The sequence below is a fragment of the Haemaphysalis longicornis genome, unplaced genomic scaffold (genome assembly GCF_048455015.1).
Source record: "Haemaphysalis longicornis isolate Haplotype H1 unplaced genomic scaffold, Haemaphysalis longicornis Haplotype H1 scaffold_5, whole genome shotgun sequence".
In the NCBI taxonomy this organism is placed as follows: Eukaryota; Metazoa; Arthropoda; class Arachnida; order Ixodida; family Ixodidae; genus Haemaphysalis; species Haemaphysalis longicornis.
The window spans coordinates 63,929,594-63,955,327 of record NW_027526385.1 but is presented as its reverse complement, the minus strand read 5'-3'; the positions used below and the strand labels follow the sequence as shown (position 1 = coordinate 63,955,327).

At 49.4% G+C, this 25,734-nt stretch overlaps 1 protein-coding gene and 1 pseudogene across 7 annotated transcripts in view; one reads left to right on the top strand and one right to left on the bottom strand.

Annotated features, from left to right (window-relative positions):
• LOC144138324 (uncharacterized) overlaps window positions 1-25,734 on the bottom strand; it is a 55,105-nt gene that overhangs the window by 19,923 nt on the left and 9,448 nt on the right. For 4 of the 7 annotated variants that reach the window (XM_077670547.1, XM_077670553.1, XM_077670552.1 and 1 more), the window contains exons 2-3: window positions 20,959-21,070; window positions 20,162-20,237 (exon numbers count right to left, since the gene is read on the bottom strand). In XM_077670547.1, the coding sequence (XP_077526673.1) occupies window positions 20,162-20,237; window positions 20,959-21,070 (188 nt within the window). The remainder of the gene's footprint in view (window positions 1-20,161; window positions 20,238-20,958; window positions 21,071-25,734) is intronic. The other 3 variants (XM_077670551.1, XM_077670550.1, XM_077670548.1) reach the window with 1 other exon arrangement.
• Window positions 6,735-17,061, top strand: LOC144138325 (THAP domain-containing protein 3-like; annotated as a pseudogene).

Genomic DNA, 25,734 nt, shown 5'->3' with positions numbered 1-25,734 from the left:
TCCCCTATGTGACGTACGCGTACAATACGGCCATACAGGCTACAACCGGCTTCTCCCCTTTCTACCTACTCTACGGACGAGAACCATCGTGCACTCTAGACACCGTGCTTCCTTATCGTCCGGATGTCTCGGAGTGCACCCCAGCATCAGAAGCCGCCAAACACGCGGAAGAGTGCCGACAACTCGCGAAAACCTTCACAGCTGAAGACCAGTGGCGGCAAAAATCTCGCCACGACGACACAGCTGTGGCACCAACTTATTCGCCGGGGTCATTGGTTTGGCTATGGATTCCCTCGACCACCCCGGGATTGTCTACGAAGTTTCTCGCCAAGTATCATGGCCCCTACCGCGTCTTGGAGCGTACGTCACCAGTAAACTACATCGTTGAGCCTATGGCCCTCTCTACGGACCTCCGCCGCCGTGGGCGTGAGACTGTCCACGTGCAGCGCTCAAAACCCTATCACGAGCCTCTGGTTTCGTCTGCTCCGTAATGCGCCGCCAGGATGGCGTCTTCTTCCGCGGGGGGAAATTGTAGCGAAGACTACGGGACATTCCCTGACAGCGCCATTGCCCTGCATTATCGTGGATCATCATCACTGCCGTGCTTTTGGCACACCTCATCTATCATCATCAGAAGGAGCTTGTGAAGAAGAGGCTCAGCTGGCTCGGCATCGCCCCTTGTCTTCTGACTGCTTCCTCGGTGTTCCTGAGCAACAATAAACCCCTTAACAAAAACAATTAAAAATCCCTCCTAACTCCTAACGCCCAATGTGCATGTGTTAGAAATGCTCATAAACCTATTGCAGCATGCTTTCCCACAAAGCATCGTGTTGAGGATTATTTAAAAGGAGCAATACCGAAGATTTTTTAAAACCCTAGTGAGCTCACCGATCGCCTCAAGCCAATCCATTATCAGCTACGGCTGAGTCAGATATGACGAGCTCAACAAACTACTTACCTTTAAGAATTGAGCTAGAAACTCGGGAGCATTGTGGCGTTGCCCTAATGAAGTTTTGCGAGCGACTGTCCAGAAAAGTAACAAAGTGATCTCCCCGCAGATTCAACGTTAGAAATTGTTGACCGTGAAGCACAATATTTATTTTGTAGCTCCCACAAGCACGACACGCGTTCACGCACCACGGGCACCTTTTGAGTTTGAAGAGAACTTCGAAAAGCAAGACACATGCTTCAGGTGCGCGTTCTCAGGTTGCCAGACGAGAGAATGTACGGTCAAATTGACTTGCGCGTCGTGTCGCGGTAAGCGTGCAACTAACATGAGCACCCCAAAGCTCAAGAATATCAGTGGAATGGAGGGTACGGCGGGTTCTACGGTCTGTATTAGCAACAGCAGTTAGAGAGAAAGAATCACATACCGTTTGTGGTATGGTTTGCGGTACGGAACAGGGTGTTCGTGTCGATGCTTCGGGGTTGGTTGGACCACAACGGGAAGAGGATACGGGAAGAGGGTACATAGGGGCGCTAACAATCATTTGTCAAAAAAGGCCTCGCAACCAAGCCCAACCTGAAAGTCGTAAAGATAAGACAATAGCCTTGAAGGCAACTGGCATTTCCTTTGTGCTCGAGGATGAAAACCCATTAAAGTTTCTCTTTGAAGTGAATACGCCACTGACGTCCGAACAGCTTATTGTAGAGTTCCTGTCGTATGCCAACATAAAGAAAAGTCTTTGAAATGTCCAAGTGTGCGGGAAGCTGTCGCCTCTGTATCCTTACGGTTTTTTAAACCCCACACAACGGTGGTAACCCACTCCTGTACTTTCACCGATAGAACCAGCGAGAGCTACAGCACGGACTGAAGGAATGTTATAAATAAAGCTTTTGGCCGAGCATGAATTGGAAGATGTTTTCCGCAGCTTCATCCCCACGCTAGACATGCGTGGATGAAACGCAGGACTTACCCACAATAGAGGATGTGTTTTTGGTAGATGCGGAAGCCTTGCTGCTGCACCGCCAGTGAAATAACCTGTATACTACCCCCATCAGCGAAACTGACAGTCCTCGCCTTACAGGGCAGCGTTGTTAGGGCCCAGCCGTGGGGAGGCATAGACACACTGGAAGAATTTCAGCCTAGTGTATCGGAAGGCCATACCGAAAACGTTAGCACACATGGTTCATTCAAGTCCCAATTCATATCCTTCTGGCTGAGGTGGCCACTTTTCTTGTGGAAGTAGAAAGCAAGAGCGCCGGTGAGAGAGAACGAGAGATAGAGAGAGATAGAGAGATAATACATGAGAGATACAGAGATAATACATTTATTAAGCGTTTAAAGTGGGTCTTCTGGCCCGTTGAGAGTGGTTTCTTGTTCACTGAAGCCCATATGGCGTCATGATCGCCATGATCACCATATGGCGTCATGATCAGAAGAGCCAAGTTAGACCCCCCCCCCCCCCACGATGACACGTTTGGTTGGGGAGTATGGTCAGCCACAATGGAACTGTGGCGGCTCGTGTTAGCCGAAAAGACTTGGGCTCGTGGTTGGCACTCAAGAGACTGTGCATGGTACCATACTGGTACAATGTCATCCGGCAGCACCATGAATCCCGGAAACCGGCGCTAAAAGAGACTCTCGCTGGTTCTAATCTTGTACAGGGCGGTGCATGTTTGTGCGCGTGTGTGCATCGAACTTCTAAGTATCGGCGACGGGACCCTTCCGAAATTCCAATTGAACAACTTGAAATTGTGGACAGTAAACTGTACATATAACCCATTAAAACCGCTTGTACCTCAGCGCTCGCCGCGGTTAGTTCTTGATTGTACATATCAAATGCAAATGCCCAAGAACATACCATCGACGGACCGTTCAAGCGTGTACCATTATTCCTTCGTCCGCCCCGATGAACACATACGCACTATGCGTATTCCTGGTATGCACTCGGAAACCAAGCCGCAGGGCCCTATGCATGCGGCTGCCACCACAAACACTTTCACAAACGAGCCAGTACACCTGAAACCAGGACATCACTTTGTCAACACCGCTCTTCAGCGCTGTCGAAATCAACGTGCATGTAAAGCACAAACAAAAATGCCGAGGCTCACCTCGATACCGCGAAATCGCTTCGCAGTGATTTGGCTCGGCTGAGCGGTACGCCACGGGTGGCTGATTTCCCGCCGCTGCCAACCAGGACGGTTGCGGAAACAACACCTCCCCTCCCGGGAACCCCTGTGTAGATGCGACGCATAGGCGGAGCGGCGAAGGGACCGCGTTTTATCGCGCGCATAACGTTGAGGGGACTGCGTAAGCCGGTCCCAGTCGATGACGACGTTGGCGTACTTGTAAAGCGGCGTGGACTCTAGGTGTTTGAGCCAAGCGTGGATGTCGCTTCGCCGGAGAACGGCACACCGGTTACATGCGCAGCGCGCCCGAAAGAGAGGAAACCGCGTAAGAGAGAGTACTGCACATGCGCCGGCCCCAGTGCGTCTGCCGCGGCTATGACGCAACACAATCAAACACAATCCACTTTAATCCAATCCAATCCAATCCAAATCCAAGCCAATCCAAGCCAATCCAAGCCAAGCCAATCGAATCCAATCCAATGCCCCTCGCGAGAGAGTGTTCGCTATCGGAGAGGAGAGGGGGTGAGCGGCGGAGAGCGCAGCTGGTGCGGCGAGGAGAATGGGGGAGGGGTGGACAACGCCGACGACGACGCCGGAGGGACAAGGCGAGTGAATCAGATGCTCTGCATCTAAAAAAAACATCCCCCTCGCGAGGGGCACGATCAAATGCAGTGCATTTCCGCGGGGGGGCATGCCTGCAAGTCGTATGGATTACGTATTGGTTGTTGTTGTTGTAATTGTTGTCTTCCAGCGTAGACATTGTCGATGAAGTCGATGGTGAAACGTGCCGTGAACCCCCTGCCGCGGCTATGACGCAACGTGGAGCAGCTATGACGCAACACAATCCAACACAATCCACTTTAATCCAATCCAATCCAAATCCAAACCAAGCCAATTCAATCGAATCCAATCCAATGACCCTCGCGAGAGAGTAATTATAGCGCCGAAATCGCGCCACCACGCGAACGCGTGATGTTGACGTCACGATCACGCCACAGATGTTAGCGACCGGAGCGCGCGCGAACGACATATGTGTTTTAAGCGCGAACCGGCCGCGGCGAGAGAGCGCGATGCGAGCGCCCCCACTTGTTCTTGCGCGCGAACTGCTGTTGCTCAGCGCCAACCCTCGCGGGGAGAGAGGGTGTTGCGCACGTCCCCACCTGTTGTGCGCCCGAACCGAACGCGGCGAGAGAGGGTGTTGCGAGCGGAGAGAAGGCGAGGAGGACGCGGGGAAGAGGGCGCACCTGTGGCCGACGGTTGAATGAGTCAAGGATATAAGGCGCATGCGTAACCTTTCATTCTGTGCCTGCTTTGTGGCGCAGTCGGTAGAGCACCATGTACTTTGCGTTCCGCCCGCAGAGTCGTGGGATCGAAACCTGGCGCCGGTAAGTATTATTTTTTTATGTAGTGTAGGGGGAGCGATGCGGACTACGGACGTCAACGCGGGTGACATCGTGAGTTACTGAAATGCTCTGCATTTAAAACGGTCGGGCGAGCCACACGGGGACGGCATCACGGGGCCAGCAATGGGAATTTCGAGAAACGGCGGAGATGTGAGTGCGTGGAAAGCGCCAATGACTCACAGTGCAAAGGGCGCTTTGTTACCGTCTTGGAGACGCCGATCGAAACCCCGATAAGAAGAACTTCTTTTGTGACAACCTAAGTGGCTCATTATGCCCCCGCCGGACACGAGGGGACAGCAGTCATTGACGGCGTGGGAGGAGTGCAAGAACGACGAAAGGTATTAAAAGAGGAGGCCGACCGGAGGGCGAAATCAGTCAGATCCAAGCACTGAGATCGAGGGGCAGTCAGATCCGGAGAGATCGAAGGACAGCGATCCGGTGGCGGACGAGACGAGTCGCGAGATGCGTTAGGTCGAAAACAGGGGGGCTTCGAGCCCCGGAGTCTAGCCATCGCTCGGGTGCGGCGTCTGACGGGGGAGCGATCTGGGGAGCGGACGAGACGAGACGCAAGAAGCGGCAGGCAGGGGAGCTTAGGACCACCCGTCTCCACACTTAGCCAACCACGTTAAGCCATCGTACGAGATCGAATCAAAGCAACCTTATCGTGACGGACCCTCGGTTCGAGCCCGAGCCACCGCGGCGTGACCGCAGAGAACATCAGTCCCTTCCTACAAGCCCGTGCCGCACCATGCCGTAGCAGCACAGCGACGCCGAGCCGTAAGCGAGATCGAGCCAGTTGGTCCTATTTAATTCCATTTAAAAACATCCATGTCTCTGTGCCCCCATCTCCTCATGCCTTTTGTGAACCTGGGGTCACGTTAAGAATCGCGACCATCACAGAACCACTGGAATACTACAAGGAGCGAATTATGTGAGAAAGATGTCGGTCCAGTGAAAGCACAGCACAGGTCCTAAAAAAAGCACTATATTATGAAAGTGCTGAACCAACATCCGAGATATATCATCAAATAAATCCACACCAAATACAAAGAACCGCATGTCATATACAAAGACCGCAGGACACCCAAAAACAGATCAATGAGGTTTCTAGGCTGTTTTTGAACAAGTTGTTCTCAGAGGAAAACACGGGTAAAAAGGAGGGTGTCGACCCGGCAGCTAACCGAACCGGAACCGAACTGGCATGTTTCCCTGAACTGAACCAAAACCTGCGCCGCTATTTTTTGAGCCCGCTTAACCTGAGCCGATAAGGAATAACGTTTACCGGTTCACAGCAAAATCGTTCGACCAGGAGGAAGATAAACATCTTTATTGTGGGAAAAAGTTGTGTGGACTCTTCAGGAGGTGAAGTTCTTAGTCCAGGACCCCATATGCCTTGCCAGCCGCTACAGCCTGTTCCACAAGCTGAAGCTGGTCGGACAGGCATGAGATGGACAGGGCGCGCCTACAAAGCTCGGGAGAATTGTAAGGATTCGGCTTGGGGAGATGGTGGGAGGGGCATCCACCAACCATGTGGATTCGCGGTTGATGATACGCGGTCAACGTCATTCGGGGCTTTTTTCTTTCACGCACCATGGACTCCGTAATTTCTAAGGCACTTTCGTTTTCATATCAGTCACAATCGTATCAACGCTCTCTTCATCGTTCAAAATGAGACTCCCACCTCCCCTCGCGGGAAGCCCTGTGTAGATGCGACGCATAGGCGGAGCGGCGAAGGGACCGCGTTTTATAGCGCGCATAACGTTGACGGGACTGCGTAAGCCGGTCCCAGTCGATGACGACGTTGGCGTACTTGTAAAGCGGCGTGGACTCTAGGTGTTTGAGCCAAGCGTGGATGTTGCTTCGCCGGAGAACGGCACAGCGGTTATATGCGCAGCGCGCCCGAAGGAGAGGAAACCGCGGAAGAGAGAGGAAACCGCGGCGCATGTGCCGCGGCGCGGCACATGCGCCGGCCCAGCGCGTTTGCCGCGGCTATGACGCCACGTGCCGCGGCTATGACGCAACACAATCCAACACAATCCACTTTAATCCAATCCAATCCAAATCCAATCCAAGCCAATCTAATTCGATCCAATCGAAGCCAATCCAATGCCCCTCGCCAGAGAGTGTTCGCTATCGGAGAGGAGAGGGGGTGAGCGGCGGAGAGCGCAGCTGTCGCGGCGAGGAGAATGGGGGAGGGGTGGACAACGCCGCCGACGACGACGACGACGACGCCGGAGGAACAAGGTGAGTGAATCAGATGCTCTGCAATAGTGCGCCGGGCACAAGCGGGGTCACTGGCGCACCCAGCTTTATTGAACAAGATGTTCCCGGCAGAACACGACCCCATCTGCCCGTTCTGCAAAAAGACGGAAGGCACCCTGCCGCACATACTGGCGGAGTGTACTGAGCTCAAGAATCCTCTACCTTCCCTCCCCCTTCCCCTTCCCCCCCTACCCGAGCGATGGGAGATCTTGATGTCCAGCCCCGACCTGTCGACGCAGCAAGAGCTCGCGTCCAGGGGCCAGGAGCTATTGGACTCATATGGGACTCGTGACTAGGGTTCCACCCCGTCTGACGCCTGCGAGCGTCACCTGAAATGGGCTCAGCGAAAGTTGTTTCTCTCTCTCTCTCTCTCTCTCTCTAATATGTACACCGATGCTGCAATTGTATGCTACTGCTGGTACCGCAAGCAGAGTGCAACGCTTAGCAAACGAAATATCTCAGCTAGGCAGCCTGCCGGCGATATAAAACATGAACTTTGACCTTACCTCGCTGCAACTGTTAGGGGCCCCACTCACTGACCTTCACCAGGGGAGCTGGATGGCGCTTAGAGCGCGCCGGCGTGAAGCCACCGGAAGTCGGCGGCCTTGTCCCGGAAGCCGGTGCTTGCTCCCGCCTGACTGCTGCCGGCGTGCGCGTTTTCTGCACTTCTCTCAAAACAATGCCTGTCTGCTGTGCTGTTAATTGCACAAGCAGGCCAGAAAAGTCTTCTGAAAAGACGTTTCATGCGTAAGTGCCCTTAAATCATTCTTAATTTCCCGTAACTGACTTGCAGGGAGCATGAAGAAAATATTTGCGATGCGTAGAACGGCGTGTTAAAGCTGTCCGGTATTTGTCTCGCAGGTCTCCGCGTTCCCAGCCCCACTTGTACCAGCAGTGGGTTGTTAACCTCAAAAGGGACAAATTGAAGCCATCTCCAAGCAGCAGACTGCAGCAATCACTTTACTGAGGCGTGTTTCGACCGCTCGGGTTCAAGAACGCGTCTGTGAAAGCGACCCCATCCCAACGCTGTTTTCTTTCCAGGAGCACTTGCAGAAGGTGAGACTTCTCTCTGTGCACCAATCATTTCTACGCAAAGTCATGGGCTGCATAGAAGATCTTTCCCGGATGTAAGAACGCGTCTGTGAAAGCGACGCCGTCCCAACGCTGCTTTCTTTCCCGGAGCACTTGCAGAAGGTGAGACTTCTCTCTGTGCACCAATCATTTCTACGCAAAGTCATGGGCTGCATAGAAGATCTTTCCCGGATGTAAGAACGCGTCTGTGAAAGCGACGCCGTCCCAACGCTGCTTTCTTTCCCGGAGCACTTGCAGAAGGTGAGACTTCTCTCTGTGCACCAATCATTTCTACGCAAAGTCATGGGCTGCATAGAAGATCTTTCCCGGATGTAAGAACGCGTCTGTGAAAGCGACGCCATCCCAACGCTGTTTTCTTTCCCGGAGCACTTGCAGAAGGTGAGACTTCTCTCTGTGCACCAATCATTTCTACGCAAAGTCATGGGCTGCATAGAAGATCTTTCCCGGATGTAAGAACGCGTCTGTGAAAGCGACGCCGTCCCAGCGCTGTTTTCTTTCCCGGAGCACTTGCAGAAGGTGAGACTTCTCTCTGTGCACCAATCATTTCTACGCAAAGTCATGGGCTGCATAGAAGATCTTTCCCGGATGTAAGAACGCGTCTGTGAAAGCGACGCCGTCCCAGCGCTGTTTTCTTTCCCGGAGCACTTGCAGAAGGTGAGACTTCTCTCTGTGCACCAATCATTTCTACGCAAAGTCATGGGCTGCATAGATCTTTCCCGGATGTAAGAACGCGTCTGTGAAAGCGACGCCGTCCCAGCGCTGTTTTCTTTCCCGGAGCACTTGCAGAAGGTGAGACTTCTCTCTGTGCACCAATCATTTCTACGCAAAGTCATGGGCTGCATAGAAGATCTTTCCCGGATGTAAGAACGCGTCTGTGAAAGCGACGCCGTCCCAGCGCTGTTTTCTTTCCCGGAGCACTTGCGGAAGGTGAGACTTCTCTCTGTGCACCAATCATTTCTACGCAAAGTCATGGGCTGCATAGAAGATCTTTCCCGGATGTAAGAACGCGTCTGTGAAAGCGACGCCGTCCCAACGCTGTTTTCTTTCCCGGAGCACTTGCAGAAGGTGAGACTTCTCTCTGTGCACCAATCATTTCTACGCAAAGTCATGGGCTGCATAGAAGATCTTTCCCGGATGTAAGAACGCGTCTGTGAAAGCGACGCCGTCCCAACGCTGTTTTCTTTCCCGGAGCACTTGCAGAAGGTGAGACTTCTCTCTGTGCACCAATCATTTCTACGCAAAGTCATGGGCTGCATTGAAGATCTTTCCCGGATGTAAGAACGCGTCTGTGAAAGCGACGCCGTCCCAACGCTGTTTTCTTTCCCGGAGCACTTGCAGAAGGTGAGACTTCTCTCTGCGCACCAATCATTTCTACGCAAAGTCATGGACTGCATAGAAGATCTTTCCCGGATGTAAGAACGCGTCTGTGAAAGCGACGCCGTCCCAGCGCTGTTTTCTTTCCCGGAGCACTTGCGGAAGGTGAGACTTCTCTCTGTGCACCAATCATTTCTACGCAAAGTCATGGGCTGCATAGAAGATCTTTCCCGGATGTAAGAACGCGTCTGTGAAAGCGACGCCGTCCCAACGCTGTTTTCTTTCCCGGAGCACTTGCAGAAGGTGAGACTTCTCTCTGTGCACCAATCATTTCTACGCAAAGTCATGGGCTGCATAGAAGATCTTTCCCGGATGTAAGAACGCGTCTGTGAAAGCGACGCCGTCCCAACGCTGTTTTCTTTCCCGGAGCACTTGCAGAAGGTGAGACTTCTCTCTGTGCAGCAATCATTTCTACGCAAAGTCATGGGCTGCATAGAAGATCTTTCCCGGATGTAAGAACGCGTCTGTGAAAGCGACGCCGTCCCAACGCTGTTTTCTTTCCCGGAGCACTTGCAGAAGGTGAGACTTCTCTCTGTGCACCAATCATTTCTACGAAAAGTCATGGGCTGCATAGAAGATCTTTCCCGGATGTAAGAACGCGTCTGTGAAAGCGACGCCGTCCCAACGCTGTTTTCTTTCCCGGAGCACTTGCAGAAGGTGAGACTTCTCTCTGTGCACCAATCATTTCTACGCAAAGTCATGGGCTGCATAGAAGATCTTTCCCGGATGTAAGAACGCGTCTGTGAAAGCGACGCCGTCCCAACGCTGTTTTCTTTCCCGGAGCACTTGCAGAAGGTGAGACTTCTCTCTGTGCACCAATCATTTCTACGCAAAGTCATGGGCTGCATAGAAGATCTTTCCCGGATGTAAGAACGCGTCTGTGAAAGCGACGCCGTCCCAACGCTGTTTTCTTTCCCGGAGCACTTGCAGAAGGTGAGACTTCTCTCTGTGCACCAATCATTTCTACGCAAAGTCATGGGCTGCATAGAAGATCTTTCCCGGATGTAAGAACGCGTCTGTGAAAGCGACGCCGTCCCAACGCTGTTTTCTTTCCCGGAGCACTTGCAGAAGGTGAGACTTCTCTCTGTGCACCAATCATTTCTACGCAAAGTCATGGGCTGCATAGAAGATCTTTCCCGGATGTAAGAACGCGTCTGTGAAAGCGACGCCGTCCCAACGCTGTTTTCTTTCCCGGAGCACTTGCAGAAGGTGAGACTTCTCTCTGTGCAGCAATCATTTCTACGCAAAGTCATGGGCTGCATAGAAGATCTTTCCCGGATGTAAGAACGCGTCTGTGAAAGCGACGCCGTCCCAACGCTGTTTTCTTTCCCGGAGCACTTGCAGAAGGTGAGACTTCTCTCTGTGCAGCAATCATTTCTACGCAAAGTCATGGGCTGCATAGAAGATCTTTCCCGGATGTAAGAACGCGTCTGTGAAAGCGACGCCGTCCCAACGCTGTTTTCTTTCCCGGAGCACTTGCAGAAGGTGAGACTTCTCTCTGTGCACCAATCATTTCTACGAAAAGTCATGGGCTGCATACAAGATCTTTCCCGGATGTAAGAACGCGTCTGTGAAAGCGACGCCGTCCCAACGCTGTTTTCTTTCCCGGAGCACTTGCAGAAGGTGAGACTTCTCTCTGTGCACCAATCATTTCTACGCAAAGTCATGGGCTGCATAGAAGATCTTTCCCGGATGTAAGAACGCGTCTGTGAAAGCGACGCCGTCCCAACGCTGTTTTCTTTCCCGGAGCACTTGCAGAAGGTGAGACTTCTCTCGGTGCACCAATCATTTCTACGCAAAGTCATGGGCTGCATAGAAGATCTTTCCCGGATGTAAGAACGCGTCTGTGAAAGCGACGCCGTCCCAACGCTGTTTTCTTTCCCGGAGCACTTGCAGAAGGCGAGAATTCTCTCTGTGCACCAATCATTTCTACGCAAAGTCATGGGCTGCATAGAAGATCTTTCCCGGATGTAGCATCTCAGATGCACGGCAAAAGTGACATATACCACTGCCCAAGGCCACACACCTGGGTGATATTTGAGACTGCACGCCGTGCGCGCTTTTGCGACGCCGCTCCTGAGAATTCCCGATAGCGCCTTTCTCGTGCGGTAGACTAGCAGTGCGTGAGCGGAAGACGATATGTGCGACCGCGCTCTCTGTTGTGCAGTCCGAACTCGGAAGGCCTGGAGTGTACATATGTACGACGCTTCAGTAAACCGACGGCTGCTATTCGGTTGTGGGAACATTAAAATTGGTGACCTCTCCGGTGGAACATTTGATTCATTCATTCATTCATTCATTCATTCATTCATTCATTCATTCATTGATTGATTGATTGATTGATTGATTGATTGATTGATTGATTGATTGATTGATTGATTGAGAGGTTTAACGCGCCGATGCTTGACGAGCCATGATCGGGGACCCATGCGACGCAGAAGCTATGCCTGGCTTACGGTTCTGCGTAAAAGATCCATGTTTTAGTGCTGTATCGTAGGCACCCGCGGTTTCTCCCTGTTCTTGATTTCGACGTTGCAAGCGTGCTCGACAGTATAGCTCCGATTGTTGTGGGACAAAGTGAGCTTTCAGGGCGTCTACAATGTTAACTGTTGCAGAACCAAAAACATGAAGAAACTGGCCTGACAACGTGAGAAGCAACACGTTGTCTTGTCTATCTGCAGCCTAGGTGGATTGTGGCTCCACATGGCACTGAACGTTGTCTTGCTGACAACCGTGCAGGCAGCATTTTTGGCTGTCTTAGCGCTTCTAGGTGCAAGCCTTTCCAATGTGTCCACCATTCTTGCAGTTTCGTCGTTCAAAGCATTATTGATTCCGGACAGTTGTATTCTGCGGTGTGAGAACCAGTCCCTTGCTTACTGCTTGCTAAAAAGCACCGCTCGCATGTTTTGCAACGTGAAGCTGTAATTTAGGGGCAAAGAATCAACGTTGCACGGTTTCCCAATGGTCCAGGCATGTACTCGCATTTGTTTCTTGCGTTATTGCGGTGTTTTGTGTACAAAAGTACCTTTTCATGCCTGGATGAGTCACTTGTAACTGCTGCTTTCTTCATGCATGAAAATGAGTTAATTTTATAAGATTTGCTGTTGTTTGTGCGTAAATTAATGGTTGACTTGTGATGGTCACTATAACGAAAATCATGCCTTTTTTCAGAAAACCCCGAATCGAAAACCACCCAAGGATAGAGCCCCAATTCCTGACTTTTTCACGTCAGATGTGTCAGCTCGCTCCGATGCTTCGCAGAAATCTCTCCGCGAGAAACGGGAACGGTCGGCCTCGGGGCCCAGCCTCTCAACACCTCAGGAGCTGCCGCCCGAAGACGCGGAGAACGACCGCAGTTTACGACCACGGCCGCGCCGCAAGGACCCGAGCTTTTCAAGAGCACGAACGCGCCCCTGACTCGGGTGTGTTATGCCCGAGAACAGGGAGACGCCAGACGCAACGCGGGTGTTTATGTTCTCTCTCTCTCTCTCTCTATCTCTCTCTCTCTCTCTCTCTCTCTCTCTCTCTTACGTGTGTGTGCGGTTCACCCGGAGAGTCGCCCCACGCCTGTGCACCACGTCAGACGTTTTCTCTCCGTGCTCCTCTGCCCTCATCCACTGTAACCTCAGTTTTTCTCTATTATTAAACCTTTAAATTCTCAAACCCTAGTTTCTCCCATTCGATCTTCATTTGAGCCACGACCTAGCTCACAGATGAGGCACCCAGCAGCCCACCAGCACCTCCTCCTGAGCCATCAGGAAGTGTAAGCTTACTTTCAGATAAGCGCTAACAATAATGTACAAATGAATTGTGAAATACAAAAACTCGAAACATTTTCTGCCGCCTTCAGGCTGCGTGATGATAGTTACCAATAGGAAAGCTTGATGTCCTGCAGCGCAGTTTTTCATGAACTGGCCGATGCACGAAAGAGAATAAGGAAATTTGGAAAGAACAAATATGGGAAGCCTAATTTTTACTTTTAGTAAACAGGTTTTTGTAGGTTGCTTTCTTGTAGATTGACATTTATTGTGGTTGTTGAGCTTATAAATTTATTATTTACAGGCATTTGATCACAGCTATGCCGTCATGAACACTCCCAAAACCCTAAAAAGGAGACTGGACAAGTGCACTAGTGTCACTGAAGGCGTCAAAAAGAGACTGAAGCTTAGCCAGTAATGGGAGCGTCGGCTGAAGACCCGGGTCGCATCATTGAGCGAAATTGTTGACGACCTAAGGCAGAATTTTGTTTCACAAGATGCTTGCACAATGTTGGAGAAGTGCTTTACTGGAGTGCCCTTGAAGTTATGCAGCGCATCGTGAAGCAGTCAAATGAAGGCGCCGAACCAGCCAGGCCGAGTCGAGAGAAGTACTCGCCCACGTTGCGCATGTTTGCACTGACCCTGCAATTTTATTCTACGAAAGCGTATAATTACGTGCGGGAAACGTTTGACTGCGCCTTGCCACACCCATCCACAATAAAAAAGTGGTATAGCACGGTGAATGGGGAACCTGGCTTTACCGGAGAGGCAATGAATGCCATTCCCGTGGAGGCTAATGAAGCCAAAAAGAACCAAAAAGAACTGCTGTGCAGCCTCATGGTAGATGAGTTGCCCATAAGAAAGCACGTGGAGTGGGATGGCAGGAAGTTTAGAGGCTATGTGGATATTGGCACCGAGATGGATGATGACAAAAATGATGTGGCAGCTGAAGCCACGGTTTTCATGGTTGTTTCTCTTGACTCGCATTGGAAAATACCCTGTGGGTATTTCCTCATAAATGGGATGACTGGAAAAGAGAGAGCAAACGTTGTAAAACTATGCTTGAGAAAACTTGCTGAAGCAGGCGTTCGCATAGTGTCGCTAACCTGTGCTGGGCTGAGCTGCAATTTTGCGATGTTCAAGGACCTGCGGGCTTCGCTGGTGGATCAGTGCGAAATGGTGACGTCATTCCAGCACCCTGTCACAAATGAGAAGGTGCACTGTTTTCTTGATGTGTGCCATATGCTAAATCTTGTGCGCGACGCCCTTGCCTCTCTTGGCTGTCTAAAGAATTCATCGGGGTCATTAATACAGTGGCAATACATCCATGAGCTACACAAGCTCCAAGAACAACAGGGGTTGCACGCTGCAACTAAGCTTCGGGCGGCACATATTGAGTGGCAGAAGCAAAAAATGAAGGAAAAACCTTGCCGCCCAAACATTGAGTGCCAGTGTGGCAGATGCCATTAACTTCTGTCGGGAAGACTTAAAGCTGCCTCAATTCAAGGATTCGCAAGCGACTACGAAATTTATTCGCCTCTGCGACCGGCTGTTTGACTGCCTGAACTCGCGCAACCCTGTGGCTCAGGGATCTAAAGCACCCCTTCCGCCTGGCAGCAAGGGTATCTCGTTGTCGTTTCTGGAGGAAGCTCAGGAGTACATGAGGGGCCTCACTGGACCAACAGGGATTGCCATTTTTAAGACTTCGCGGAAGACTACCTTTCTTGGTTTTCTAGTCAGCATTGAAAGCACCATCGGGATGGCATCTTCCTTGCTCCTTGGAGAAGCTGCCCCGTTGCGCTACCTACTAATGTACAAACTCGAGCAAGACCACACTGAACTCTTCTTCGCTGCCATACGCTGCAAAGGAGCGTGGAACAACAACCACACAGTTGCACAATTTGTGGCAGCTTATAAACGCCTAGTTGTGCACACCGAGGTCAAAGGAGGACGAGGAAATTGTGATGCGCTTGATGAAACCCGGATTTTGTATGTAAGCAGCGGGATATGGGCTCATGATGAGCTGGACATGACTGTGGCAAAGCAGAATGGTGGTGGAGATCTCCAGCATGATCCCGAGCTTTTCGAGGAAAGTGAGTTGGAAAGGGAGGCTGAGCGCCTTCCTTCGCTCTCGCCGTATGTCGGGAACATCACCGGGTACATTGCGGGCTTTGTGTGCCTGATGGTGCGCAGAAGAATTCCTTGTGCTACATGCCACGCAGTAACTGTGTCAGAGAGAAGTCCGTCGGCCTTCTTTGACCGGAAAAACCGTGGTGGTCTGCAGAAGCCGTCATAAGCTACAATTTACATCTGCCAGACCTAAGAGGAAGTGATACGCAGAGAAGACAACTAGCATGGCACGAGCCTTCCAAAGAAGGGGAATCTTTCTGATTTATTGAGTTTCAGTTATGACAGAGCTTTCCGGTCACCTCGAGATGCTGTACCCCGAGCTACATGATCGAATCAGCGGCTGATTTAATCCACTTAGTGCAACTGGTGAAGTGTGTGACCGCTTCATATATAAAGATATGGATGCATCACACCGCGAAGACCGTGACGGCCAAGATAACTGGATCAAACATCCGCAAGCAGCTCACAAAGCTTATCCTATTCAAGCACTAGTAAAACATTCGCACAAATTGATCAGTACGTGTCTTCTACATCAACTCCAATAAATTGACCACTCGGCCTTCAGGTCCTTTTCTTCAGTTTCATGTTCTCCGTTACTATAACTTGATATCAAGCTTATGTGCAGTGAATTCTACTCACACGGTTTTTATTATAAAACACCCTGATTATAATAAAACAGGGAACAGCTTGGCCTGAGTTATAGGCAACTTTGTTGCTGAAGTTCTCATTTAGGTGCCGTAAAGGTTACTTCGTTGTTGTAGAGGATGATCTGGCGTTGTTGCCTGGTGGTGCGGCACTTGACACGACGATAATAGTTGATAGAGGGTTTTCGAAAACGTATATTTACACGAAAGACACATACAGAATATTTACAGACTGAAGATAGAGTTAGCGAAGTAAGAAATAAAGTGAGAGTATTCGTCAGCTACAACCTTGTGCACACGGCACCACCGTCAGCGACGGACCCTGACCTAAGACTACCCAAGTGGTGAGATCCTCCCTAGACGAACCTGGCTAGCCCGGCAATACACAGGCCGTCCATAGCGCATTAAACATTGAGGACTCGACCCCGAGACCTCGTGTCGTGGTTTTCATGGGTTACTTAGGCTCCACCCCCGATACACAGGCCAATCACTGTCTCCTGGGGACCTGATTGGGTGGATTTACAAATCCGGGCTTAAACCACGGTTGGCAACGCCCCCCGTAACCCTTAAGCGATGCCACTCTCTCCCACGAAAAAAAAATTGGCCCCATCTCCCCGCGAGGGAACCCTGGTGTGATGCGGCGCATCTGGGGGTTCAATTGGCGTTTCCATTTTTCCACGCTCGGCATCACGAGCTCTTCGCTTAGCAGCCTTCCCAGCTCTGTCATCTTCGATGGTCGTAACGTTGCTTTCAATGCTTGGGGTGACGCTGATAGTGGGTTGTGTCACACCACTCACGGAAGGGACCGTCGCTTCCATAACCTCTTCATCGAAGAATCAAGTGAAGTACGACGTAGTCAAGCACACAGTCGTCAAGCAAAGTGACGCCAAGTCGAACGAGAGCGAGCGCTGACTGAACCGCCGCGGAGCGATACCCGCTTTATATTCACAGCACTTGAAGGAGAGGAGACCGCGGGAGAGACTCCCGCATGTGCGCACATGCGCACCGGAGCAGCTGTTAACGCAGCGTTAACGTAGCGAAGCGCGCGCCAGCCAAGCGTGCCAGCTGTCGTTATGCTAATGCGCCGGAGTGAGAGTGTCGCGCACAGCTGTGGGAGAGATGAATGGAGGAGAGTCGCGCATGCGCAGGTGGCGTGCGGACGGACGCCGACGACGCAGGAGGGACATGCCTCAGAGCAAGAGATGCGCCGCATCTAAAAGGAAAAGATCGAGAGCAAACCAAACAAATATAACAAACACTCACAAACCCGCGGAGACACGTGCAAGCGTCCGCGAAAGCTTCTATGAACGCAGCCTGCGTCGCTAGATCCCACGCCTCGTACAAGACCGGACAGCCACTCCGAACAGCTGGGACCCATAACCGTCCATCTTAACGAAACGCGGCCAGTCTCCAAGATTGTCCGCCGTTGATAGGCGATGCTCCGTTAATCTTGCGAAAAAGAAAAATTACGCCCACCTCCCCTCGCGGGAACAATGGTGTGATGCGACGCTGAAGGGGGTTCCATTGTGCGTTTCCGTTGGGTCGATTACTCGAATTGCGTGAGCAATCGTCGGGTAATGTGAGAGAGAGAGAAAGAGAGAGAGAGCAAGCGTAGCGCGGACGACCGTCGACTGAGAGACCGGCCGGAGCGCGGCACTGCGCGCACGAAGGAGAGGAGACCGCGGAGAGACAGGGTGCTGCACATGCGCACAGCGCGCTTGCGCCGCCCACCGGCGGAGCGAGAGAGCACGCCGCACTGCACGCGCCACAGAAGTTGCGGGAGAGGGCGCGCTATCACGGCGAGAGGAGAGGGGGTTGAGCGGAGGAGAAACGCAGCTGTGCGGACGCGGACGACAATGACGCAGGAAGGACAAGGGCCGCCGGCAAGAGATGCTCCTCTCAGCGTCGCATCTAAAACGGACGCGCATTAGAAAAAAGGCAGTTTTACGTGCATACGCTGTCTCATTAAAAGCCCATTGAACAAACACTGATCTGCGCCTACATAGCCCTTATTGTCACTTGGTTTACCCTACTAACCACGAGCAAGTATTTACAAAAAAAGAAATAAAGGAAACGTGATCCAAAGAACAGCAGCACCCCGGCATAACTCGCGTCGCGCGTACCGTGTCGCGCAGCAGACGACCGCCTTGCGGGACAAGCGGCGGCACTTCCGGTGGCTTCGCAAGCTCCCGCTTCAGGTAGCGGCGGTGCGCCATCCAGCAAAACTAGTAGAGGTCAGTGGCCCCACTGGGCTGCAGGATTGCTGCACTGCGCAGCGGCGAAGGCCAACACCCGAAATGTTTATGCTTCTTGCATTTTTGAATTTGCCTTAAAAAAGCCACAGACCTGAAAAGGGTAAATGCTTGACAAGTGCGACCCTTAAGAGCAGCTCGGTGGCTGAGCCTTTGGCTGCTGATCCCAAGGATGTGGGTTTGATCACTGCACCGAGCTGCCGTTTTTCTGACGTAGACAAAAGACGAAGACTCATGTTTCGAGACTTCGAAATATTTCCAGATGGTCTAAATGGCTTTGCCCGCCTGCAATATACAATATGCCTCTAAGCACAAGAGAAGTTTCGGCGCATCAAGCGCGCCAGTATTTTTCGAGAAGTTTGTTTCCACAGGAAAACAAATCAGAAATGGCCAACCACATGGTTTTAAGTTATTCCAACCTGAGTTCCCACATGAGCATTTCTCCTCTTTTTTGCTGTTTTTTTTGCTGTCCAACCATTAGCATACCCAAGCGTGTCATCACAGCAAACGCAAAGAGCGCCGTGGTCCATGGTATATTACTCCGTTTTGTGACGATAGTCTTTCTTGGTCTACTGAGACGCAAAACGTTTGGTCGAATGTCTGTGTCTGTGAACTCCTCGTTGACGCACACATTAATAATAGCTATCTGAAAGTGCATTTATTAGAGAATAATGAGGGACTGAGTGCTACTAAAGCTCACTTTTTACAAAACTTTGGCTCACATTCTCCCGATGGGTACTGCTAGCAAAGTACCCTATGTGGCCAAACAACTGATTTCATAGGTAGCATTTACGTGGCTGCTGTAGGGGTTTTTTCTTATCCTACAACTGATGAAAAATAACGCACATCATTGGTATAAAAACACGTCCCATGATAATGAATGTACCGAGGCGACACGCCGGTACGGAAGCCTAACTCGAGGGTTTTATGTTCAGGGTGATAGAATGAGAGACGAGTGCGATTTCAACAATAAAAAGGAAGCGGGAGAACGGATATCCCACGGGCAGTCATGACCCATTATGGTTGCTTTAAGTAATCTCAAGGACCAGATAAGAGCTGTTAGGAAACTAGGTAGTAATTCATCAACACTTAACCTGTTTCAATTATTTTCCGGCCTAATTTCTTCCTGTTGTATTTGAAATAGCACAACTTTTACAGGGAAGCGCAGTGTTTTAAATGGGCCAGAATTGTATCTCTTTTTTATGGTTGCTTTAAACTGAAACATTTTTGCGCACTTCGTGAATAATTTAACTCCCTGAACCGCTTCGCGAACCGGTTCTGGTTGTGATCTTGTCGAACCGGAACGAAATAAATTCCCCGAACCGTAACCGAACCGGCATTTGTTTCAGTTCGACGCACTGGTAAAAGGCAGCTATGAAACCAATCAACCATCTTTTTTCAGAGCAAAGACTTTATGACAGAAAACAACTCAGTTGAGTTGTGCATCCGGGACCAATGCTCAGGGACGAACTAACCACAACTCTCATTACTTATTTTTAAGCCGACAAGGCACCGTCTGAAGCCCAAAAACACCAGAAGTAGCCACCAGAAGCGTCATCATTTTGTTAAAAAAACGAAGTTCTGCGGCATTTACAGAGCTCAAAGATCGTTTCTGCTGCCACTTCAAGCAGTGAAAAACAGCCCTCAAAAGTCTCCCACGCCAGTTTGTGGCCTGTGCTAAACGAGAAAAGATGCGCCCTACAAACATGATAGCCAAAAAAAATCAAAAACATTTTGTAAACTGTGCCAGATTCAAATAAGTTTTCCTACAGACAGACACTTCCCTTTGACCATGCTTTTTCCGTAAAATCGCGACCACTGTGCTTTAGTTTTAGCGCGCACTACTCATTTAACTACATTCGCGCTCTTTGGCAACATAAGGGCAGGTGCATGTGTGGAATGACCAGAAAGAAAATCAGTAAAACAGGTTTTGATTATCACCCTCCAAACAGCAACGACAAGCAAGACCTTCAGAATACAGGTTACTTCAGAAATACTTCGGCAGCTCTAATGGCATTCAAGGCTCCGTTAAAGCCAGATAAAAGGCTTTGCCTCTATCCATTTTAGCTCTCCATGAAAAAAAAACACTCTGAAGCGGCCCATGTCTCACTTCGCATTTTGCACCTGCTAGAAAGCCTATCAGCGAAGAGTATGGGGAGAAAAAAGTTGTTCACCTTGGAGAATCCGATTCTTTGTCCGACGACCGCTTCCGTGCCTTATGTTGTTTGCCTGACGAGGAGGGTCCTGCATCTTTTGCACAGACATAAAAAAAGGATATCGTGAGCACCATCCTGTCAAGCCCCTACTGTTCGCACGCACCGGCGCACACAAGAATGCAGCTCTAACAATTATTTAAAGGTGTTGCAGACTGTGTGTGAAACAGACAAATTACGTTTTTGAGCAATTTTAGTTCATCCCTAGAACAGAACTTTTTAGCTGATGCGAGACGAGACAAGAAAATATCCGTCTTTCCATGACATCTCGCTTCAAAGATGCCATATTCAAAAGCACTGGTGAAATGAGCCCCACACTTGTGATGGTCAGCAATATTTCTTGCTTGACACACCCCAGTTCTGAGTCACTTCACCGTGTTCCTCGCTTTATATGTGATTTGTACTTAACATTTTTCAAAATGACTCGTGTCTTTGTCCTTCGTATGTATTCACGCTAAAATCACTAGCACAACTAAAAAATGGCAGATAACCCAATGGTCAATAAAACTGAGAAGTGCTGCATCACCATGTTAACTGGTGACATGATGTTTTGCTTCCAATGCGTCGCCGGTAGAGCGCGCAGTTGTAATTTTCTGAGACAAAGGTGATTTCTAAAGCTAACACTTTGCAAAAACCGCGCAAAAAATAAACATTATGCGAATGCTTACGGCGGGTGCATGGTACCACATTCGATGAAGGTGTAGCAGCACAAGCTACACCACAGTGCAGTAACATTATAGCAACAGCACCACCCTCACCACTGGGCTGACGATCCATGATGTAGCAGGTGGCCGCAAGTTGACGTTTTTCCCTTTTCACTGCATCAGTCAGCTCTACTTCCTGCATACATAACCTGAAAAAAGAGGTAAACTGGGAGGTGGAGTTGCAGCAAAGAAAACAAATCACGTCATCAAATTTTTCGGGACAAGGATACCTCAAATAAGTCCCAATCAGAAAATGGAGACAGAAAAGAGGATATAAAAGAATCCGCGTCAACAGATAGAACGGTAGCTGCACATGACGGAAAGGAAGCATTACAAAGGGAAGGTTAGCGGACATACATCGGGACTGCAGATTACATGGCTTTAAATTGCCCCGTAGCCAAGAACGGTGCAGGGTTCTTCCTCTAAACGAAGTTTGTGGGAGCGAACTTGTGCTCCTTTATAAACTTAACAAAAGCGTCGAATGAGCAGTCAACACAGTGACGTGCACAGACGATCATCGACGAATGGAATGGCGTGACGTTTGCATATCAAGCATTGATTTGCTGTAGTCTAGTTTCTGGAAACATCGAATTAGGTCTAGAACACTGTGGATGAGCGAAGAAGAGCCTACGGAAGGACAAGAAAAGCACCACAGTTTCCCTGTCAAGCTTGGTTATGGGACTTGCAAGAGGAGTAAGCTGAGCGCGCTTCGGATGGAGCACAAGAGTTTGTTGGTGACATGGCACTGTAACTTTAGGCACAAATTCCACCACTTGCGACGTCGTTTCATCAACTATCGGTACGCACGGAGTTAATGATTAAAGAATCGCCTACTGAAAGATCGCAGGCCTTAGTCCCTCAGCAACCCTTCGCCTTGATGACATCTCCATGGTCTCGGTTTCCCTCCCCCTATTTTTGTTTGTATAATCCATCCTCTGCCAATATAACATTGACCGCTCCTCTACAGAACAATTACAAGTTAGATGTAATGCAGTGCTTGTCCAAGTTTGTCATATTTCCGAATGATGTCAAGCTTCTGCCTAGACGCATGTTACAGAATATGATAGACGATCATCTTTCGCAGTTTCTTGGCCACGTTCTTATTTCCACTGACGTTTCGTAACATGCAACTAGCGCCACTGTGGGAATTTGTTCTCGGAAAATGGATTTTAGTTTCTCCTTCACACTGGAAGACTACACGACCATCATTGAAGTAAAACTTCTCTCCGTGGCATTGGCAGCGAGAAAAATTGCTAGCTCTGTCGCAAAGGTTTTTTATAACTGATTGCCTCTCTTCGTACTTCTCTGAGAAATTTTTGGACGTCAAATTTCTCCGGCATTCTTTCGGACTCCATAATCTTTTTGCTCGTGGTGCGAGTCCCCGGACATGGGGGTGTAGTGCCCTGTGGGACTGCATCCGCTTTAGTTGGTTTCGCTTTACGCAAGGCAGCATTGCATGCCGCCTCAATCTTACATTACGGCAGCCGAATTACGACGCCGTTTCCTGGTCAATATCCGCTCTAACACTATCCTGAATAGACCAGAGCATAATCACTTGAAATTTCAGTGCAAGACATCCCTCGGATCTTCCCGTCAATATGAACATTGTTAAAAGCCCTGAGATGCAGACCTCCTAAATTAAACTCGTATTTAAGAAGGTCTGGATTGGCATGAACAGAAACTTGCCTACATTACTTTTCAAGTTCGGTCGCTTCTCTGAGCAGTGAAAACATTGTCTCACTATTCCACAAAAACCCATCGCCCTTGAGTTAAAATCTGCTGTGCATCCATCATTGGGCGTCAGCAGCCTCAGAAATGCATAAAAAAATTCCTTATTTATTGACGACTTCCATGCTTTCGAGTGGTATCGATGTTCAGCTTTTACCTTCTGAGGTCTGTCGCTGATAGGAGTGGAATACTCCCAGGTTCAACCCATGATGTCGATGGTTGCCCTTCGATACCGAGCTTTCATTTAGCAGCATAAAGAGTGGGCTTGCATCTTGAATCAACCGAAAAGTATTTATGCCTATCCACTCAAAAAGAAATGTGCTGGGAGATTACAAATTATAAATCACCATTGGCTGCAGAACACAACGGAATTTGCAAATATCCCATGGTAAGTTGCAAATGTTTTTGAAAATTGCCAGAGAAGGAATTTAGCGGCGCACTGCAACACTTAGCGCCTTCCGATTTGAAGGGAACACGTGTGGCCCTACGCATGCTTTCCGGCGATTTTGTGAGGCTAACCGGTCGGGACGGCCACGTTTGACAGTAAGGGAGTGTATGATTTGTCGGTGCCAAGAGAAAGGCTCATAGCCACTCAGGGGGATTGTCCAAGAAATAGGTGCTGAGAGAAAAAAAGAACTGGGTTCGGGATTAAAAGAAAGTGAATGCAATTGAAGTGCTGGGTTAGGATAAAATGGTATGTAAACGGGAATAAAAAAGATAATATGTAGACAGCCACAAAATGGGGTGCGACATCAGAGAGGACACACCAACTATAAAACCAACACTAATGAATAAGGAAAGGATAAACAGAAGGACAGCCGTGAAAAGTACGTAAAGAAATAAAGCAAGAAGATACGGCAGTGAAGGAGAGGCAGTGAGCGGGAAGGCAGTGAGTAAAGGAAGTGGCATGTGTTATAGAGCAGCGGTTAGCACGGCATCGGCTAGCACGGCTAGCACGGTAGACGGCGAGATTCAGAAATAAATGAGTGTACAGCGCGGCAAAGATCCCCGTGGCAAAAACCCAGGACTTTCGCCCGAAATGATAATACTAGAGGAACAGAGATGGGTGGGCCAATTGATTGAAAGTGTTCCAAATATCTTTTACGTATTGAGGTAAACCGTGGGCAGAAGAAAAAATGTAATTCATTACAAAATGCACAAAGGGGTGAGGATGCCAGATCCCAGTGGTGCAAATAATCATTTAATCGAGAGCTGGCGGGCTCTCGATGATGATGATCATGCTTATAGGTTTGCACTTCGAAACGGGGTCACGGCACATGCAATCTAGCCTGTGCAAGTTAATTATGTACAATTACATATCTTTTCTGTTGCTTGAACTCATAGATTGTCTAGATAATCCCTTGACGCCAACTGTACTGCGATGGTGCTTGAGCAGCCTCTCCTTTGCCCTCCTAGCCGTATTGTTCAGATTTGGCACTGTTGCGGCACATTTTCTCATTTGGACGGCGTTAATAAGCTTGCATATAGTCTGCTGAATTTCATGATGAAGGAAAAGCAAGCGAATCTCGCCGGCTTTTATGTTAAGGAAAGTGCAGTAGTTGTTGCACTGTAGTTCCAATTTTTCGTGCGGTGAGCAACAGTTCGGTATAAGCTACCACTTGTCGCGACCTTTCAAAACCTCTCAGTGATGTGCGAAGTTTTCAGATAAGCTTCAGATGGGCATATTTTATATTTTGAATTATCGATATATCTAACTATTTCGCGATCTCCTCGGAGTTCGATATATTCGTGTTCAGCAGTAATTCTAACCCTTGTGCCGCCCTCCTTCAGACCATGTGCCCCACTACCTACCACTCCCCCTAAAAAGTCTGCTCCTGTTTCAGGGGCGACGGCACTAGTTTTTCTCTGGGGGAGCAAGAATATGCTACGCAATCATCATCATCAACATAACCGGTATTATTATTGTGTTATTTTTATTAATAATCAGATTGTTACTTTAGGGCTCATGAACGCGCTTTCAGATAACAAGGCCAAATAAATGTTCGCAATCCGCAACCACAAAAAATAAACTCACACCCAATCAAATCTTCATTCGGAATCACAGACGTTGAAGACAACAGTGAAAAAGTCGGTTTCTTGACGGTGGTTGTGCCATCCTCACATGGCATTATTATCACGCAATTCTATAAATGTGTACTTACGATGCAAACAAAAGAGGTGCGCACTTCACAAATACATGAAAACCGAAAAACACTTGCAGGAACGGGACACACTCCCAGCACAGACATGCCTCTTATCCGCGGACCTACCAGGACTGTCCATCCATGATCGCATACACAACAATTACTGACAAAGCAAAATAGCGAAATACAAATACAAATTCAAATAGGTATGCTGTGTGTTCAAGCCTAACGTGTGGAATCAGTGCGGTGGATTTGCAATGTTCCGGTTTATTTTGGGGGGAAATCGATATAGGAGCATCTGTCATATTAGCACGAGTAGGCGCAAGGTATGTATGCACCATGGCTTATTTGTGTTAGTTTTGAAACATTGGTTCTAATTGTAGTTACGCCACTATTTTACGAAAACTCTTCTGTGCAGTGGCAAATATGATATGAATGCATTCATATTTCATATTATACGACGCACTCCCAATACATCTGCGTCTTATTAGAGCGTCACTGATAACGTATTGGAGCGAGACGTTTATCGTAGCGTTCGGGGAACCCAAATTTATCAAGATATCTGAGCTCGTTTCCGTAAAACTTATTGCTCACACTAGTGTGTGAAGCTGGCTTGAATCACGGTAATATGTAGCCGGTAGAAAGGGCAAGCCAATATGCTATACATCTTAACATCGGTACCACCGGCATCGATGCGCTGGAATGCCGAATATTGGTGACGGGAAGCTAGCGCTACAAATGCTTCACACGAAGCCTTTTCCGTAATATATCTGCTGAGAACGGGGAACGTGAAAATCGCTATCTTTCCAGAACCGCGGGGTCATCCACAAAGGCGGCGAAGGTCGTTTAAACCGTGACTCGGGGGCGTGAGATTCGGAGTGAGGATTGTAAAATTCATAAGCTTTTTGCCTTCTGCAAATAAATCGAACATTCCTGGAACCGTCCGTGGCTCAACAGA